This window comes from Pezoporus occidentalis, unplaced genomic scaffold (assembly GCF_034315485.1).
Source record: "Pezoporus occidentalis ecotype Australia unplaced genomic scaffold, CSIRO_AGI_Poc_V1 ctg93, whole genome shotgun sequence".
In the NCBI taxonomy this organism is placed as follows: domain Eukaryota; kingdom Metazoa; phylum Chordata; class Aves; order Psittaciformes; family Psittacidae; genus Pezoporus; species Pezoporus occidentalis.
The window spans coordinates 4,837,986-4,858,857 of NW_026916294.1; the positions used below are offsets into that span (position 1 = coordinate 4,837,986).

General features: G+C 45.7%; 1 protein-coding gene across 1 annotated transcript in view; it reads left to right on the top strand.

Moving 5' to 3' along the window:
* CAPN13 (calpain 13) overlaps window positions 1–20,872 on the top strand; it is a 48,517-nt gene that overhangs the window by 15,789 nt on the left and 11,856 nt on the right. The window contains exons 5-16 of the mRNA XM_062605706.1: window positions 1,547–1,680; window positions 3,491–3,665; window positions 4,561–4,632; window positions 6,325–6,410; window positions 7,825–7,899; window positions 9,128–9,294; window positions 10,554–10,699; window positions 14,031–14,191; window positions 15,709–15,745; window positions 17,467–17,529; window positions 18,641–18,698; window positions 19,570–19,637. Of these exons, the coding sequence (XP_062461690.1) occupies window positions 1,547–1,680; window positions 3,491–3,665; window positions 4,561–4,632; window positions 6,325–6,410; window positions 7,825–7,899; window positions 9,128–9,294; window positions 10,554–10,699; window positions 14,031–14,191; window positions 15,709–15,745; window positions 17,467–17,529; window positions 18,641–18,698; window positions 19,570–19,637 (1,242 nt within the window). The remainder of the gene's footprint in view (window positions 1–1,546; window positions 1,681–3,490; window positions 3,666–4,560; window positions 4,633–6,324; window positions 6,411–7,824; window positions 7,900–9,127; window positions 9,295–10,553; window positions 10,700–14,030; window positions 14,192–15,708; window positions 15,746–17,466; window positions 17,530–18,640; window positions 18,699–19,569; window positions 19,638–20,872) is intronic.

Here is a 20,872-nt window from a genome sequence, read left to right on the forward strand (position 1 = left end):
TCGAAGTGAAAGCTTTGGCCCTCTCTGAAGGCATATGCAGGACAGTGGCTTCTCCTCTACCACTCTTGCACTCCCAGAGCATCCTAGGATTTTCCATGAGGTTTTTCATTCCCATTGGGGCTTTTCCTGTCTTTGTGAGCTCAGATGAGGCCACTATCTGAAAGTCTGCGGCAGTCAGGGCAAAGTAGCTCTCTTTATCCAGGAAAGAAAAATATAATGCTGTTTTCAGAAGGCCTCCAAGCTTCATTTCCCTGCCAAAGAACCTGGGGTTTTAAAAACATCACTCAGTGGGTTTGGACTGCATTAATCCCCATGGGCAGTTCCATATTGTTTTCCTTTTTCACCTCTTGGGCTTGCACGTGGAGCACCATAGGGGAGCGTGGCGGGATGTCACACCTTTTCTCTATGCAGACCTGTTGGCTGGTGTTGACTGGTGACAGTATGTTGGATGATGAAAAGGCAGCTCCTTTTGGACTCTCCCTTTGTCTGTCTCCCTTTTGGGCTGAGGACAGCTGGTGGCAGGCTTTTTCTCAAACCCTGTCCTGCCAAAATCAAGCAGAACCCTCCAATTACTGCTGGAGCTCAAGTTCAGGAGTCCAACTGTGCCACCTCCTGCCACAACTAATGTAGGAAGTGAGAGGCTGGGGTGAGGCAGGATGTGAGTAGGATCAAACCTGCTTTGTGCTTAGCAGACTATAAACCGCTTTGTTGCTGGGCACATCTGGTCTTGTGCTTTTCTAACAGAACAGCTCTTTTTGAGGTTTTTCATTGACCAAAGCTGTTAAAATAAAATCATGCTGGACTAAATCTATTGCTGGCATACTTCCACAGGAGTCCTTAGCATTACTGCAAATAAGAGCTTGGCCTCTTATGATTGCGAATCATGCTAAGCTACATTAATCTGCTAATGACTCTGGAAATGGCTCCTTTAGTTCATCCCAAAACATCTTTTCCCCTATCTTCTCCCTTGAAAGGTTTCATCAGCTGGAGAAACACCTGCTCTGTCCACATGCTGGAGAGACCGCCTGCATCCTCCTCATCTATCAAGGAGATGGATAACACGTCAAAACAGTCCTTAGTCAGTACACAGTTCCTGTCCATTACAATAGCTCAGAGTCTTAGCTGAAGCACAAAGGAAAGAAACACTAGAGACTGGATCTTGACAGAGGCTCTTTGGCCAAGAGCTGTGCTGCAGGGGAAAATTCAAGCGCAGCTAAGGAATAAGGCTCACTGAACCATCTGCACGATTGTTCTTTATCGTCTCGAATGCTTCCTATTGCCCAAGAATATTTGCATATTCCCCCTGTTTAATACTTCCTCCCACTGTTTACAGGACTATTTATATTCCCAAAAGACTTCCCTTGCCACTTGGAAATCCAGCCACTTGGGAGCTTGTTTAACAATTAGCCTGAAGCATTTCAGGAGAGAACTTGCACATATCCATGTTTTAGATTCATTCCTGCGCTATTTCAGGAGGCTGTTGCTTGACATGAGTATCAGCTCTTGAAAGGGGCTCATCTGTACTCTTTCTTTTCTTAATTTCCAGTTCTGGCAATATGGAGACTGGGTGGATGTAGTGATAGATGACCGGCTGCCATTCCTAAATGGAAGATACCTGTCTGTACACCCTCGAACGTCTAATGAATTCTGGCCATCCTTGCTGGAAAAAGCATATGCCAAGTAAACATACCTGGTCTATTCTTCCACCCACTGCTGAATGCTCTCTACATGTGGTTTCACCCTTTGCTTTACACAAGGCATACAGGGAGGAGTTCAGGCTAGCAACTGTGATTGTTGTGCTGTGCTTATGCAAGGAGCTGTGGCTGCACGCATACACAGAGCCAACACAACCTGGAGTTGTTGGTCTCGGGCGGAAGATCTAAATGCACCCAGTCCAACTCTGGGATGTTAATGCCTGGGGAGTAAAATGAAGCGGGCAATGGCTGGTGACACAAAAGGGGCTGGGCATCTCCTCCTTACTTCAAGCAGACTTTGCCTGTTTTCCTTTCTGTGTTTTCCTCTGTGAACTCTAAGCTGGAATTGCCTCTGCTTACAGTGACTAATCAGAGACCATGCAGACATTTGGAGCAGGCAGTGAGAGGATGCATGGCTGAAGAACATGTCCAGGCACAACATATGCGCTCCAGTGAGTCTCTGGTCAGCTCTCATTTCACACAGAGCGTGCTGACTCTTGGTTGAGGTCCCTAAAGTACTGCAGGGTTAATGATGATTAATAAAGAGATAATCACCTTTCAAATCCTCTGAGGTGTAAAGAGATCAGAGTGTGGTCCCTTAGCACCTGTAACATTGCCCATTATTAAACATGCTGAAGAGACATTCATGTACCAGGGGTAGTATAAAGGGCTAGAACTTGGTACACCTGCCCTAGCTCAAGCTGGTGTAACATTTGCAATGCAGTAAAGGGAAGCTGAAGAAGAGAGCTAATTGTTTTGGCAGATTTGGTCAGGAACAAACAAATGTTAAAGCAGCATTTGGGCGTCTCAGGAATAGGATACATTTTGCCCAGAGTTCTCTCAGAAAAGTTGACTCAGGATTCAGCATCAATTTGCTGCATAAGATTTTAATTACAAAGCAAACCAAACCTCTATTAAATTAAAGTTGCAAGCGATGCTGTTTATAAGATTCCCATTTGAGAAGTTGTTCCCCGGTGCCCATGACAAATTCTTTTCATCAGTGTAGGACAAGGACAGCCCTTCAAAATACAATTAGCTGCAGACTTCATTTGATTACATTCATTAAATACAGTGTGTATGGTGGGGTTTAACAGCATGCTCTACCTGCTCTAAGTACGGCATGTTCCAGCTTATTTGCTGTCTCAATAAAAAGTGCACGATAAAAACAACAAGGACTGTGGTGGCAATATTAAATTATTATCCTATTATTGCACTCTAGCAGAGTGAATTCGGAACAGTGCTGAAACCTCATTTCTGTCTTGCCTTGGGAGCATGGGCAAATACCTTCACCTCTCTCTTCTTCCTATTTTGCATTTGCAAAGGGATACTGGCCATTTTTGTGAAGAATCATGACAAAATATGATGTAGAAACTAAGAGTTCAGCTCTGTTTGATCTGAAACATCCGTCTGAACTGTTCAACCCTTGGCTCCCTTCCTGTTCAGAAGAAGGAAACTGGGTATTTCATGATGCGATGCAGCTCATATCCCATATCATGTCTTCATTGGCATGAGATGCACCTTACTATTTTCCTTTGTCTGTAAATGGCTCCAGACAGCTGTGTCACATGTGGATGAATACATAGGAAAAAGTCCCTCTGCCTCATTCGTTCCACAGTGTGTGTTGTGCTTGGCCATGTATTTCAGTCATGTTTCCTTTCATTAACTGGTCCCAGTGTCTACATACCCAGTGCTCACCACCTTGATGTGCATGTCCATTTTGAAAGCCATCACTGTGCATTGTTTATTAAAACAGAGTGTGAGGACTAACTAACTTCTTGGGATTTGGTTTCTTTCAGGTTGCAGGGTTCCTACCAGCACTTGCATGGGGGCTACCCTTCTGATGCTTTAGTAGACTTCACAGGTGGAGTCCAAGTACAGTTTTCCTTGAAGGATCCTCCTCCTGATCTGCATGAGATACTGAAGGCAGCTGACAAATCTCATTGTCTGATGGGGTGTAGCACCTCAGGCCAGGTGAGTCACAGGGCCAGTAGCATCCGTCTCCTGGCTTACTATGTGTGCATAAAGGCTGCTCCTTTTACTGAAAAAGGAAGTCCAGAATCACTCTGTGCAATAGCTACGGTCTATGGATGCCTGGAGAGATCTTGGCAGCAGAAAGTAGACACAGTTATGCAGTAAGGAATATAAAGGCTTTTGGTAGATGTGTAGATGGATTGCTCTGTCAGAATGGGGTCTGTGGCTTCTCTCCTGGCTAATTCCACTGCAAGTGGTATCTTCTATCAGCAGGACTGGTTTTGACCTCCCAGCTTTGTGATTGGTTCTAGCAAAGCCAAAATGCACCTCTCTTCTGTGAGAGGATGCTGTTATCGCCTTGTGATTTGCAGGCTACAGGTGTTACTGCTGGGAAGCTGCAAAAGGCTTTGTGATGCTCAGCAAGTGTCTTGCTAAAAGGTTGCCAAGGCTTCTCTTTACAGCATGTAAGGGAAGACTGCAAAGTGTGATATATGGCACATGTAGTGCCTGCCTGCTTCACTGGGACATGAAGCTTGTCTTCCAAACAAGCCAAGGATTAGCCCCTCAGCTCAGGTGGCTGATACTGGGCTGTGGGTGGCAGAGAAATCCTGCCAGTGACCCAGTCCAGGTTATTCTGCAGTTGCAGCAGCTCTGGTCCATTGAAGAACTTGGAAATATGTGAGGACCTGTAGTGTTGTTAAATTTACTGACCTGCTTATGGCTGCAGTGGGAACCAACAGTCACGTTCCTCTGGAGCCAGAGTATCTGAGATGATGCTGTAGTCAAAAGTAAGTCTTGTGTTTTTGTGCCATGCCAAGTGACAGTTGTGGGGGTTGATGGCCATACATCTGCAGTGTGGCAGAGAGTTAAAAGCTGTGCTCTCTCCCTTCTGCAGCTCATGAGGAATATAGAGCTGAAGAATGGGATTGTACAGGGTCATGCCTACACTGTCACTGGAGCTGAGAAGGTAAGATCAAGGACTTGTTCTTGTATTGGTGATCCACTACAGGACAATCACATTGCTGCTCTGTTCAGAGGAATTTTGATTAGCTTCACACTTAGGAGGGGTTGTTGAAAGCACGTAACTCAGATTCCAGGAGATGGAAGGATTCTGGCACAATGGGAATAGGGAGAAAATCTATTTTTTCTAATGCGACTTTAATTCACTTTTGTTTTAGGGCGCTTCAACAGCAAATACAGCCATTTCCAGGGATTTGCATTCCATGCTGACTCTTGAAAAATTCACTTTTCCTTTTCAAATGGGAATAGAATCACTGGCTGAAACTGTGGAATTTGTCATATAATGCAGGTCTACGTTTGTTCAGCTCCATCACAAGCTGCCAAAAATCACTGTGTGAAAAGTAAATAACTCACTGGTTCAGGAACAGCATTTCTCCATCTTTTAAAGCTGTTCTACTCATGCAGAACTTCTCCTGGCTAGGTATTAATATTGCTGATCTGAAAGCAGGACCCATTTATCACACAGATCAAAAGAAATGAGAGGGTTTTTTTTACAGCCAGAAGTCAGAACATGGCTTACCCCAGTAAGCTGTAGGGCACACAGGGAGAGTTAACCGTGAGCATGGCCAAGAAGGAAACCAAACAGTGGCAGTGCTATCAAGCAAGAGAGCTAAAACACATTTTAATCTCAGAATTTAAAGTACTCTGGAAAGGGGACATTGTTTTACCTAAGTTATTTTCTCCCTTCTTCCCATGATTTTCTGTATAAGCTTGGTTCATAGCCCCACATGCCATGGCACGCTGTGTGCCGTGATCAGTCAGCGTGCTTCTTGTTGGAGGACTTGTAGCCAAGAGGCTCCAAAATGGAAGGATAAAGGTTGCTGGGCTACAGAGAGAGCCCCAGCTGGTTCTCCCCAACACAGGGGTGGAAGGATCCTGAATGCTATTGGAGAGGAAGCAGGCTGTTTCAGCATGGTGCTGCTCATGATGTGTGCGGAGAGGAGAAACAGTCTTTGCCCCTTTGCCAAGGCATCCATGGGGGTGTCCTGTGTGGGATGACTTGAGGCTGGCCACAGGCTAGACCTTTGCTTGAGAAGAGACTGCCATGGCATTTGTTTCCAGCACTGTCTGTGTGCATAAGGAGAGCTGGAAACAAAAGGTTTGCTTCTCCTTTCCACTTTGACTGGTGCAAGTGAGTTGCTTCTGGTTTAAACCAGTAACATCAAGACAAGAAAAGCACTGGAACCGCAGCTGTTGGAAGCCACAGTGCTGTAGATATAGAGCTGCAGGTTCTGTTTATCGTCATCTCTTCATGCTCACTGTTGACATTCACTCCAGGCAGTCTGGTGACCTCACTCCCCAAAGTTTCTGCCTTTGCTGACTCACACCATTAGATGTGCAGAATTAGACACTGGAATTTCCCAAGGCCGCTGAAGTCATGCGGCGTGGCAGGAATGCTGCTGCTTCCCTGTGTGTCAGCTCTTCACTGTCTTCAGGAAAGCATATCGGGCACAGTTTTCTCCCACATGTCATTCCTTTATGCTGTAGCAAAAGGCGCTGATTTTTAGCTGCAGTCAAATGAGATCTGAAGTTAAAGCAGGTCTCAGGTATGGAAGAAGATCCTTTTCATTATCCACCTCATCACTGAATATCACAATTGTGAAAAGCTGTGACTGAGTTTATTTTTCTTTCTTTATAGATATGCTACAAGAATAGGTGGATACACATCATCAGGATCTGGAATCCATGGGGCCATGGGGAGTGGAAGGGGGCTTGGAGTGATAAGTATGGTCTTAAAGATTTAATCTCATAAGAAGGATGACTTTTTATAGGCTTATTGTAGAGGATCTCTGCATTGCATCCATTGTAATGAAAAGGACATTTCTAAATCAGTTCATTATAAGTGTTCTTTCTATCTGCAAAGCGACTCCCCACAGAAATCCAATGTGGGAAAAACTAATGCAGCATTGATTTTATGTGTTTATCACTAGGCCTAGCTCAGGTATCCCTTTTTGTCTATGTGTACATTTTTCCCAGTGGGTAAATCCAGATAAGTCATGGATGAAAGAGTTGTTATTACCTGGAGTAAGCTCTGGCCACTTCCCTAGACACTGGCTGGCTGCTTCTATTGAATTCTCCTGCAGCAATCATGCATCTTCCTTCTTGCTCCTTCTTCCCCTTCCTATGAGTCTGAATGTGGGAAAAGGATGGTTAGAAGAGTCAATGTGAGTAGGGCAGTATTTTTATGCAGTATTGAACACAGAGAGAGAAAAAGGGTCATTGGTTATTGCAAAGGCAAAGTGCTGCTGTATGGCTTGAACTGATCTTTTGGATCCTGCACACAGCTTTGGAGATGCAAAGACCACTTTGCTGCTTTGTGTATAACCTCACTGCTCTTTTCTGAGGAAAGGAATGATACAGAGGAAGACTGCAACAGTGTTTTATAGATAAATAGATATTAGTCTTCCTGGTGGAATTGCATCAGTGGTTGCCTGACTAGAGAGATGTTCATGTGTCACTCTCATGTGATTTAATAGCATCCTGCCTCTCCCTGTTGCTAGGATCACTTTTCTCTGCTGAGAAAAGTCAGGCTAGCGTGTTGTGTCTGGATGGGTTGGCGGGGGGTGCAGACATGTTTAGGGCTGGGATAATAGCTATCTGCTCAGACAGAATCCTCCTGTTCTTTGGAAGGGTGAGCTGTAATCCTAACAGCAGTAGAAATGTCAGTAAAGCACATTCACAGGTAAACTGCATAAATCAATAAATTATTGATTCGTGCTCTTTTTATTTATCTTAAACTCTGCAGAAAGTACAATTAACTCTTAATTATAAACATGCTGCTTGGAAACAACCCATTTGACTGGCTAATGTGCCCTCTACACATCAATGTAATATCAGCACTTCACAGCGCTTTGCCTTGATACCCACTAAGCTCTCCACCACATGGACAGGTGACTGGGGCTTGGAAGGCAGAGTCAGGGTTCCCCATCCTAGGGTGGCCAACTCAGGCACAGCAGAGGTGCAGAGCTGTTTGCTGGCTTTGGGTATGAAGATACAACGTGCAGTCCCGTTCCTGATGTGCAGTTTGCTCACCCCTCCTCATCCCTCATGACTTGATGGGCTGGTTAGAGGAACGGGCTGGCCAGGGAGATGGAGAGTTGTGCTTCACATCTGCTTGTTGATTTCTTCCTGTTTGCAGCTCTCCTCAGTGGGACCATGTTGAGTCAAAAGACAGAGAAGCCCTCCTCAGAAACAAGGATGATGGAGAATTTTGGTATGTCCCTATTGCTCCTTCTCTCTGCCAGGTTTCTGTTCACATTCATTATAAAAGAAGAGCCATTTAGGCAGTTGTCCTGACCTGATGGTTTCAGAGGAAACAAGACCTGGAGAAATGGAGCTGGCCAGGATTAAGCACCAAGCTGGTGGGAAAGATAAAAAAAAAAGGAAAAGTGAGAGAAGTAAAAATCCAGCTGGCTGAGACTTGGTCATTTTGTCACATTGTCCTTCCCCATAAAACACTGAGCTTGAGCTGTGCTCAGAGCTGGGGGCAACAGCACAAGAGAGACATAGAACTGCTTGAGTGAGTCCACAGGAGACCACAAAGATGATCAGAGGCTTGGAGCACCTCTCCTCTGAAGGCAGTCTGAGAGAGCTAAGGGTGTTGAGCCTGCAGAAGAGGACTCAGGGAAGACCTTATAACAGTCTTCTAATACCTAAAGGGGCTACAAGAAACCTGGAGAGGGGCCTTTTATAAGGGCCTGTAGTGACAGGACAAGGGGGAATGGCTTTAACATGACAGGGGGGAGATTTAGATTAGACCTGAGGCAGAAGTTCTTCCCTGTGAGGGTGCTGAGGCGCTGGCACAGGGTGCCCAGAGAAGCTGTGGCTGCCTCATCCCTGGCAGTGTTCAAGGCCAGGTTGGATGGGGCTTGGAGCAACCTGGTCTAGTGGAAGGTGTCCCTGCCCATGGCAGGGGTTGGAACTCGATGAGCTTTAAGGTCCCTTCTAACCCAAACCCCTCTGTGATTCTATGAACCTTAGGTTGTGTGCACTTGGCTGCTTGTGGTTTTTCACAGCCTCAAATACTCCCAGATCCGGTTATCATCCTTTAGAAGAGCTGCTGCTGTTCAGAAAGTGCACACTTGCTCTGTGAGGCTCTGAGGAAAGCAGGGGAACAATTGGCTGGTCTAAGATAGACACTGGACGCTTGAGCAAAGCATGAGTGCAGGGCAGGACACCGGAGGGACAAAGCAAAGTGCAGTGGCAGGGATGTGCTGGAGATGAACAGGGCTGCACCTGGGTACCACTGAGCATGCCCTGTAATTTCCCTGGGGCTTCAGGTGCAGTTAAAAGCATTGAGAGCTGACTTCTGTGAAGTATCAGCAAGCTCAGCTATAGCCTGTAGCGCTCCCTGTAATCCTCTTCTAAAGATGTGGAGAGTGAACATGAATGCCTGACCGATGTCTCAGACTGAAAGGTGAAATTTCAATCCTTCTGTGCAGGATGTCCTGTGAAAGCTTCCAGGAGCAGTTTTCCTGGCTGTATATATGTAACAACACTCCAACGTTTCTGGACTTTGGAGATCAGCACTGCACAGCGTGGTGTCTGGAGAGGCACATCAACCTGTGGAGACCAGTCCTTGCCACTGGCAGGAGTAACTATTCCTCAGGTAATGAACACTCATTGCAGTTACCCAGTCCTCTCCTCCTCTCCACTGGTGCTTACACTAAAACATGTGCTTTGAGCACTGAATTGCAGAAACATTGATTGCCAGTTGCTAATACCTCCCTTTCCCATTACAGCACCTATCAGCTAAAGAGGCAGAAACAAAGCAGTGGAGCCGGCTGCTGAGTTAAAACAGGAGAACTGTGATTTAGAAGCCCTGAACTCTTTACATCAAAATGTGCTTGTCTTTCAGCCAGTTGCAATAGCTGTTACTGGGGATCTCACCTGAAAGTCTGGTCTGGCAAAGCTGATTTTACAGAGCAAGAAATACTCTGAAATTAAATAGATATCAAAGGAAAGAATTGTGATACAAAGCTCTATTTTCAAGGGTAGAAAGGCCTTTGGGCAGATAAGACCTCTGGGTTTACTGCCTGGGCAAGGACTCTTCTGGCAATGCAAATTCTGATTTGCCTTATAGGTTTTAGCCTCCTCCTTGTAACCTTGATCACTATGTCTCAAGGGGAGATAACAAAGCAACGTCTGTATTGCTGCACACCATAGGTACTGGGACTCAGGAAGGAGATGCAAGGGCTGAAGTTGAGAACATGCAGGCAGAGCTATTTTCCTTGGAGCTGTGTTTTCCATCAGCCGTCTACTAAAGTTCCTGTCCGAACAAGTGGGCTAAATTTCAGCTTTCAAGGCCATGCAACACAGCTACATGGCTTAAAGTCTAGACTGGTTTAAGCAGATGCTGCCATCTCACTTCTTTTTTTCCCCATTTTGGACATTTTCCTGCTTTCTTATCAGGAACAGTCCCTATTAACCAAAACCTTGTCCAAAAAAAGCCTATTCTCTCTGTGCTCGACAATAACAGGGAGGAAGGGAAGGATAGCTTTGGACCATTTTGTCTTTTTCTTTTACTGACAATGCTCTCCAAGCCGCAGCCCTTCTCAGTTCAGCCACTGGGTTAGGCAGCCGATTAAGAATCACTGTGTTTGTGCCTCAGGGAAAGTGTGCCATGCAGGTGAAGCAGATGTAATGGGGTGAGAAATCTGCATGACTTTTATGACTTCGCCAGAGATTTCTAGAATGATTAATGTGCAATTAATTCAACTCCAGATGCCTCAGCTCCTGGTAATGGAGAGACTACAGTGCTCTCAAAGGATCTTGGAGCAGTAACAACCTGTTCCTCTGTGTTCATAGCAAGATCTTATACAATAGGCTTATGTGGCTACTATTAATCTATTAACACTTTCCCAGCAGGTGCAGTTTCAATGAACCCTCAGTATTTTTTCAAAGTGATGGATTATGAACCAAAAACTTATAACGTGGTAATTTCACTCATGCAAAAACATGCTGAGAATGCGCAGGATGCAAAAAACCTGAAAATTGGCTTTTTGATCACCATGGTAAGCACAATCAGGTATCATAGAATGACACAGAATGGTTTGGGTTGGAAGGGACCTTAAAGCTCATCCAGTTCCAACCCCCTGCCACAGGCAGGGACACCTTCCACAAGACCAGGTTGCTCCAAGCCCTGTCCAGCCTGGCCCTGAGCACTGCGAGGGATGGGGCAGCCACAGCTCCTCTGGGCACCCTGTGCCAGGACCTCATCACCCTCACAGGAAAGAGTTTCTTTGTTATATCTAACCTAAATCTACCCTTTTTTGGTTTAAAGCCATTCCCCCTTCTCCTATCACTACATGTCTTCGTTTTCTGTGTGGTTTATTATACCTGTACAGGGAAATGAGAGACTGAATTGCCTTTCAAGCCTCAAAAAGAGAGCAGACAGTATTTGCAATAAATTTCTGGATGCCTTCTGTCATAGAACATTGCAGGAAAAGTAGAGTAAGGAAGGCTTAGTTTTCTTTATTTGTGTATTAAGAGATGAAAGGTTGAACATTGAGTTCTGTAGCATCCCAGAATAGCTCTGGGGAAATGAGGGAGTCCCTCGCTTCCCTAGGCACTAGGGTACTAGTCGCTAGGTACAAGACATGCCAGGGCAATGTTCTCTGTGCCCAGCAGTACTGGTGACATGCACTGCTGGCCCAGCACAGAGCATGGCAGCCAGCACTAACCATGGAATGTGAGCAATACTCCAGGTCTAATAGGGAAGCAAATGTCTTCTTGTTCCCCCAAATGGGCCTGTTTTACTCAACTCCTCCTTTCCTATCACAGAAAAAACATGCAAAACCCATTTACAAAATAGGCATTGCTCAAGACCAGTGTGGAGGTAATCCACATGGATACCTGGGACCTTCACTACAATATCCTTGAGGCTTTTTCCTGGTGACTCTCCAGGGAGGCGACATTCCAAGGGCAGTTGTCAGAGCATCACCAGCCATACTGAAAATGCAACTGCTAGTGCGGATTGATGCCAGCCTTTTCCAAAGTGTTTCTGTTGTTGGCTGAGGAGTGTGGGAGGGAGTTGTTCTTAGCCTGAAGAATAAAAGCAAGCAGAGACTGCTATGACCCTAACTTCACATTCCCCTGATCACTGGAGAGGTTTTCCCTAGTCGCAGACTTTGAATAATAGATGCCTTAAGTCTCGCAGCATAAAGGAAGAGCATGGCTTTGTAGCTCATCAAAAACAGTGTCTAAGAAACAGAAATTGTACCAAAAAGAGCAGCCCTCCAGCAAGTGGAACTGACTATCCCTGTGCGGGGAGATCCACTGCCTGGAGCAGATAGATAGCAGGCCTGCAGGGCTCCACGGAGCTCATGGTGCCACTTGGAAAGAGCTGCTGCTCCTGCTAAATGGGGAACACTCTTCTTCCAGCGTCATCATCAGCTCTATCCCAGCAATCACAAGTAAATGAGGTCCCTGCATACTCTTGCATGATGTGTGTCCGCCTTGACTAGTTACCCATATAACAGAAATGACCCTCACTGAGAGGTCTTGGGTCCCTTGTAAAGGGTTTGTTTAATCAGGAGGTAGACTTTGGGCAGATTTTGTCTATTCTTTCTTCATATTTAGAATGCCTCTCTTCCCCTCCAGTTGATGCTCAAGTGTGGTCATTTAGTTTTTCTCTCTTGGTATGTTCCCGAAGACAGAATTTGATGAGTATGTCAAGTCTGATTGACATGACCTCTGTGTCCATAGCTCACCTCAGGCTCAGTTTGGGCTTCTAACCCTAAGTGGTCTCCTACACAGGACCTGGAGGGCAAGGTCAGAGCAGAGATTGCTAGAGACACCAGGATTACTGTGGAACACCTGGTCAGTGAGGGAAAGCGGACAGATGAGCTGCTGTATCATGCCATAGCTTTTAGTAATGTAATGGTACCGTATTGTTACAGATCCACACAGCAGATTATACAGAAACTATTACCCCATCCATCATGCCTAAGTCCTCATATCATATATCATGCCAGCTCCTCACAGCCAGCCTAGCATCCTGCCCTGGTAGAAGCAAAAGCCAGGAGCTAAAACCAGGGTAGGTTTACAGTGCTGTTCTCTCAGTCTATTTCCCAATACCTAGCCTTGCTGCCTGAGAGCGGTCAGAGGTGTCATCACTGCACAAAAGTTTACAAGGGGTTTTCTTTGCACGCGGAGAGTGCAATTGCTAAGGTTCATGTGGCTTCACTCTTCCTCCCTGAACTGCTTTCACTGCCATTATTCCTTAGCAGCATCATTCATTGCTCAGTACGTTTAGAGACTGCTGCTGTGAAGTAAAGAGTGTTATCTCTGGGCGGCACGAGGGGGGAATGCAGTGCAGGCAAGGATGCAAACCAGAATGGGCATATCTGATAGCTCCAGGAAGGCTTTGATTAAATATGGACGTGGAACGCTAACACATGGCTGTGAGGGAAGTTTAATGTTGTGTGATAGATCTGAGCAATGTATAGAGCCTGATTCTTATCTCACACCGGTTTTGACTCCGTTGAGGTATTAATCTGCTGCTGCTTTTTACCAGAAGGATTGTGCAATGAGACCCAAAAGTAAAAAATGGATTACACCATTTATTTCTTTGCAGCAGTGCCCGTTCCTATCTGTTCCAGGTCTGACCCATAATACTTGGCAGTCTACATACCTCCCAGCCGTCTCTAACAGTAGTCATCTTTTTATGTGTTTTTTTTTCTTCCAAAATAGCAGTTTTATGTTATTGTCTCCCAAAGGCATGGCTCATAAATAACTCTGCCACGCTGTATAACCATTCTAAATGGAATTTATACATGCTGATGTATTTTGGGGAGTATGTTTAGGAAGGGTTTTTTATTATGCTATCTTAACGTGTCATCATAGTAATAGCTGCTGCATTATATTTGTTTCATCTCAGCAAAAATACTGGAATAACAGAAGATCAGAATATTCTGGTTTTGTGTGACACTTGCTAGAAGGTTTGGGTTGTGATTCTTGAAGCGTTGTCATCTGGGTGCGATGCTTAGTGAGCTTTCTGAGTCACACTAGAACTCAGGGCTAGTTTTAGTAAGAGTATTCATCCTTGAGTCCTTCATGAGCTCCAGTCTGCTCAATGTCAATCCAAGTTCTCTTCAAACCCACATACATTCATTCTGCCTTCTGGTTCTTTCAGTTCTTCCACCCTTGTTCATTTTTGATGTGTCCTTGAACGAAGTGTGTCACCTGGATGGGCTTTTCATGTCACTGCGGAGGTTAAGGCATGTTAGATGGATGTGTATTTAGAGAGCTGTGGGGGAATGTGAGGCTGCTGTGGGTGCAAGTTGCTGATTTACTTCAGTTGCTGACACAGGGGGGAGATAACCTCTTGCATTTTTCTTTCAGGAGAACTCCAAAGTTCTGAAACAGACTTTTGCCCTGACTCGAGACGTGACCACCTACTTTATCTTGAGCCCAGGAACCTACGCTGTTGTTCCTGCTGCAATGGAGGACCAAGAATTTGAATTCCTTTTAAGAATCTTCATGAAGAATCAAGAGTACAATGAGTAAGACGATAAGTACTCCTTAAAGACCCCAGACTTACAGTCTGCCTGGATTTAACAATTTAATGTCAAGATAACTAATGTGGCAATTTACTTTTAATATACTTTAGAAGTGTGCTGGGAAGACACAGCTGAGTGTTAAGCACCATGTTGAGGGGGATCAGACATATAGTCGGATGCTTAGGGGTGGTCACTGCAGAACAGGACAATAGCTCATCGGCAGCCACCAAGGGTATCAGCTTTAGTACAAGGAGCCACACAAGCAAGCTATGGTTGTGAGATATCCCCCTCCAGCTGTGGGGAAATCTCTCCCTACTGAAAGGAGGAATGTGAGCTTGTTTTTCTTAACAACTGTTATGCAGTTTCTTATGTTATGCTGCCTGATGGATCAGGTCCCATACTGCTCAAAGTGGGATCCAGGGAAACAAAGAGCAGTGAAAGGCCCTGATCCTTTCACCCAGCCATCTCGTAGCCAGGATGGCAGGGCTCCATGTGGGTATGAAAAGGGCCTTGAAGATGAGTTTAGTGGGGAAAATGGTGACTTAATTCATGCAAAGGCAGCTGTTACCATGTTTTCATGTAAATAGGAGGGTGTGCTTTGTGTGAAGAGCAAGCCCTGGTGTTCAGCCTTACCAAATGACCCTCAAGAATCAGATGTACAGTGGCTTTCCTTTAGCAAGCTTTATAATGGAGGTGATTGCAGCTCTTAACCATACCATAATAATGAGATTGCTCTCTAGGCTTTGTCACCTGGCTCTGAACCAGCTAAGGCAACTCCTTGGTTATGGAAAACAAACAGAAGACGCCTGTGCTCCGGGCTGGACTGCCTTCAGCATGACGAGTAATGCACAAGATACCTCAGTCTCAGGCTCTCTTTCTAGGAGAGCCTCTGACCCTCAGAGACCTTGCTGAGCTAGGCCAAGCATTGGGATCCCATTTTTGTGGGTCTGCAGCTCTTCTATAGGATAGCACAGATGTGACTGAAATAGCATGCATCTTGCCTGATTTCTCTACCAAATGCAAAACTCCAGTTCTGAATACTGCTACTGAGTCTCGGAAGGAATGGTGACCTCAGCTGAATTACAGGCAGCCTGCAGGCATTTAAAAGATGCTGCCTTTTAAAAAGATGTTGTCTTTTAATAGCCCAGATGCTATTTTTATTCCTGATTCTTAAACTAGGCAAAGAGAAAGCGGGTGAATGTTTTATGTGGCTCAAGGTGGGGCAGCCCTGTCTTCTGTGTGGTGAGATTAGTGCTGGCATGCTCAAAGTGAGACAAGGTACCTATTCTCTGCTGCTGGTGCCATGTTCCCCAGCAGCTAGAGACTCATGTCTGCTTGCACAGAGAGACCCAGGACTGGTGCAACAGGCTTGACTGAACTGGGACCAGCTGGGTGGTGTGGGTGCTGAGCATCTTGTAGGGCTGCAGGCACTCTTGGTGCCTGCCTTCTGCCATATCTGCAAAGAGATGCTCTGAAAAGGCCTGTTCTCCCCCAGTTTGACTCTTGTAACTCTTTTCCAGGAACTCAAACTCCCTACCCAGCCCAGTGCCACCAATGGTAAGAGTCTGTGAAAACTGATGTGGATACCGGTGGTGGTGAATGGTTCCCAGAGAGCTAACCATTTGGTAGCCACCTCTACTGACTCCTCTTCTTCCTTCTCCACATACCAGATACCACTCTGCTCTTTTCTCCTTTCACCACCCAGTACCTGTCCAAGAGTTCAACTCTGGCACTCTACAACCAGGTGACCAGCCTGAGGTCTCTGGAGAGACAGGAGCGACAAGGAAGCCTCTCTTCTTCACATACGTCTCTTTCAGAGCTTGATTGTTTTAAGGAAACAAATCTTATACAGTCCCTCTGTCAGCTTGTCTGTCTGTCCTTTCCATTTTGCCACATTAAATACTTTGACCAACCAAATATAGCAGGGGGAGAGCACTTCAGAGGTAGTAAACTCTTGCAATGTCTGTAAATGAGTACATCTCTAAGGAGGAGAGAGGGGGAAACTGATGAGAAAGTCACAGCTTGAGTTTGACCTCTTTTAAAAAGACTTCACACCTGACAGCAGGGTCACACATGACTTCCCCATAGGGGTTAGCTCATAGATAAGACCACAAGAGGGTCCTATATGCCTAAATGAATAGCTCCATCTAAGTGCTTGCAACATATCAAGCACAGGATTCCATAGGGGTGAGGCCCAAAGAAGATTTCTTCTAATTTTCATCAGGATATCTTCAAGGATATAAGGGAGATTACACTTAAAACGTGGTTACACCTCTAGTTCGACCCACATTACAGCCTCTCTAGCTCAGCTACCATCTGGACCTCCTCACAGTGAACTGTGCATACTGCCAGAGCTAGTCCAGATGCTGCTGCCTCATCAGTTGCTTACAAAACCCTGCTGCTGAAAGGCTGTTATTTATAGCAGTGCAAACTCAGTGCAGGTCTTTGAAGCCAAAGGTGTAAAACTGCTTCAGGAGAACAGAAAACAGAGCCCTTTCCTTGTGATTCATTTTCCAGCCTGCAATTAAGCTCCATTAGAGGTGTAGTGTAAATGGTGGCTTATTATCTCTTTTCACTGACAAGCTGTTGGTTTACTCAGATGTTGTCGTTAGTCAGAGTTTTGACTTTGATGAGTTATGGTACCAGCACTTTTTGTTCTGTTCAGGTGTTTGGACTTCACTGGTGTGAATTATCTAGCACAGAGATGAAGGCATTGGGATTTAGGCTTAGATTTTTGAGGGAAACTTCATAACGTCAAGGATTGTTCCCCTTAGTGCCTGGTGGATTCTCACCAGAGGGCTGGAAAAAATCACTTCATCATTGAATTGCAATTGCTCAGGTACAGTCAAGCCTGCTTGGGGTTTAGAAAGTACAAGAGAAAAGAGAAGTCAACTCCTGCTCTGTTTTTTTCGGTTCACATGAATCTTTGCACACCTAAAAGCTAGTGTTTTCAACTGAGGGTTACCAATAAGGATTAGGCTTTGTACAGCTATTCTCATGTTTGACTTGCTGAATTCCACCCTGGATGTATTCTGTTCTCTTCCTCAGGCCCTGAGCTGCTCCTTCCTGGTTGTACTAAGTGATAACATCCAAACTATGCATCTTTCATTGCAGTAGCTGTTCCTCATTCCCAGTCCACTTTACTTTTGGGGTGTTAAAACTGCAGCCTGTACTTCGCATTCCCTGCCCTCTCTGAAGTGCTGATTGGATCTGCAGACTTCTGCTTCCAGATGGTTTGGAACTGAACTGTTTATCTGTGTGCTTTATCTTGGATCCAGGATCTACCAAGACAAAACCAGGACAGTTCCTATAAGGCTATCTTCCTACGATACGCTAAGCAGGTATCCTACCTATAACATCTTGCTGAAAAATAAAAATTAATACGGATGTGGAGCTGCAAAAAGAAAAACTGGTCTATGATGTTGGTACAAATCCATTTAGAAAAGTGTTTTTTTGGGGGAAATATAGCTCCATCCTCAAGCAGATACCTTGAAAACAGTATTGATTGGCCTGCCAAAACCCCCAGAAAAATGAGACATTCAGCTGGGGTAGGCTGGATAGCCCCATCTATCAGTGGAGGATTGGAGATCTGTGGTCGTGCTGGTGATGGGCTTGCCTGTGTACTTTTTTGGCTTTGATTTGTTTATTTACTGAAAGCAATTAGAAAGCCTTGGGTGTTCCCCCCCCCCATCAGCATCGCTTTCCATTTGCCTTCATGGCATTTGGCAACCAGTCAGACAGTGTTTGAGTAATTGATTCCTGCTCTTTCAGAGCCAAACTCTGTGTTCACAGGAGATGCTTTTAATGGTTTAATAAACAGTTATAAAGAACTCCTTGACTTAGTGAAGAGGAAAAAGACCATCACTGCTGAAAGTCTTTGCACAGTGGACCTCCTGCAGTTAATAGTTGTATCGATGCATGAAGGTGAAAACGAACACCTTGCTGAATGCCCCAGCAGTGTATAAGGTGGGAGGTACTAAGGTCCCCAATGGGTAGCTCAGAGGGAAGCTCTCAGTCTGCTTGTCCATCCCAGTCCACTGGGCCTGCCCATCAGCAGCCTGGTCTAGTGGAAGGTGTCCCTGCCCATGGCACGGGGCTGGAACTGGATGATCTTTAAGGTCCCTTCTAACCCAAACTGTTCCATGGTTCTGTGATAACTCCCCAGCTAGGGGCTGATGAAATCAGCAAGTGTTCACTTTCCCTCGCTGCTGAAAATGCCCTGTGGTGATGGGAATGCCTGTAACTGCCCTGCAGACTCTTGTGAGGAAGGACAAAGAGTGGCCCAGCAGTGTGGAGAGCTGTTACACCCCCGAGAAGGTGCTGCTGCTCCTCTGATATAAGCAGAGGTCCTTCTTGGTGCCCACAGTGCATGAGTAAAGAAGTTTTGGGCTAAAGTGACTCAGGGGAAGACTCTATGCTCACAGACCTCTGTTTGCATTTATTCTACTTTAGGGCTCAGAAATCGATGCCTCGCAGCTGCAAGAACTCCTTAATGAAGTGATCCTGCAAGGTGATCCTGATGCTCTTAAACCCCAGCTAATGCCTTTGATGCTTCCCTATCCTTAGTCTAGTGTAAATTAGAGGATTTAATGGTGTCCTGATGCACCTGAAAAGTCCTCAGTGTGGCTTACTGCACTCTTGGATCCTGAAGAATGAGAATTGCCTCCACCAAGGTTCCTTCTGCTTTGCAGACCTATCCCACCCCGTGCTGTCCTTCTGGAAGTCCCTGCAGTTTCCATGAGCATCCCTTCCTGCTCTGTGCCCCACCAATTGCAGCTGGAACTCATTCCCTGGCTGGGCTGCACCAGTGAGTGCCCCAGGGAGCTGTGCCTTCCACTCCCCTCACTGTCAGCCAGTTTCTCCCAGTTCAGACCCAGCCTGCATCGCTCCTCTGCAGAGGCCTCAAGCTGGCTTCCAGCATACCCCAGCCTTCCTCATCTGTCCACCTGGAAAATAGCATGAGACAAGCACAGCTGGAGGGCTCAAACCTACCAAGTACAAGGTTCAAAGCGCTCTTAGGAGTTGATAATTCTGCACAAATGGCTTTTCTTGTCACTGTCATTTTCCCTATTCTTATTTAAAGAGGGAAGGGTAACCTTTAGGGCAGAAAGGTAGGCAGAGAATGTGCAGTTAGCTTCCTGTGAGCCCAAAGAGGGCACTTGTCCTTAGAGAAGGGAGCAGTAGAGGTATCTGAGGCATGTCCAGCTCCCTCCATAGACCTCAGCCTGGCACATAGCCATGGTTGCTGTTTGAGCCAGGTCTGGGGCTTTTTAGCTATGTGAGCTTTCAGCTTGGTGTCCTCTTTCCCTCCAAATGGTGAGCTGATGCCTCTGCCACTCTCCTTGCTCTCTCTAATTCCTCTGTTTTGTCAATCCTTACAGATGAAATGACCAGCCTGGGGGGAAGATTCAGCTTCGATTCATGCAGAGGCATTTTAGCTCTGATGGATGTATCCTTTCTGCAGAAGCAATAAACTTCCCCAGTGCTGCCCATCCTTGCCTTGAGTTATGGCTGAGCTGAGCATCCCAGTGTGAGAACCTGCAAGTAAATATTAGACACGGTCCTCAATAAATAACTGCCCCAGGCCCTATGCAGGACTTTGCCATGGCTTTGGTGTGTCTCCTAAAGGTGGGGGTCAACCTTCTGCTACCAGCTAAATCTTTGCTCTCATTTTCCCCTGGCTCAGCTAAGCTTCACCACTGGGTGCAGAGCCTGAGGTGAGGAGACAGCACAGAGCTCAGGCATAGCTCAGCTCTTCCCTCATGGTTGCAACCACAGTGGCTTGGGCTGGTAGCTTGAGCAGGCTGCTATCACTGCCAGCAGGGCTGGTGTTAGGAGGAGAAGCACTATCACTGCCAAATCATCTTTTGGCAGGCCATTCATCTTTTCCAGTGTAACTTCCCCATTTAGATAGATCACACAGTTTTGTAACCATTAACAAGACAACACTGGTGTTATGGTTTAACTCCAGCTGGTGACTAAACACTATGCAGCCACTCTCTCACTATGTGCCCCCATCTTGCCCCAGGTGGGATGGGGAGGAGAACTGGAAGGAGGTAAAACCTGTGAAAGAATAGTTTAATAATTGAAATGAGGTGAAATATAATAATAATAATAATAATAGGAAAGAAAGGAGGAATAAAATTCAGCAAATGCAAGTGATTCACAATACAATTGCTCACCACATGCTGACCAGTCATCAGCCCATCCCTGAACAGATATCAATGGCTCCTAGCCAGCACCCTCAGTCTCTATACTGAGCATGATGCACTATGGTATGGAATATCCCTTGGGCTAGTGCAGGTCAGCTGTACTGGTTGTGCTGTGCTCTCTCCTGGCTGCTTGTGGCCCTCCTCAGTGGCAGAGCATGAGACTGAAAAGCCCTTGATTTAGGGTAAGCACTACTTAGCAACAGCTAGAAGATCAGGGTATTATCAATATTGTCACACTAAGTCCAAAACAGCACTGTACGAGCTACTTGTAAGAAAATTGACTCTATCCCAGCCAAAACCACAGCAACTGGAAATACTCTGCTGGCCATTGTAGAGCAAGAGAGCTCCTTGATGAAAACATGAATTCTTCCCTCTTGCTTGCTCATTGTCTCTTGAAATAACTTTGAGACACATTCAGACCTTTGCCAACTGCCATGGAATGAATAAAAATGACTAGAGGTCCCTCTCTATT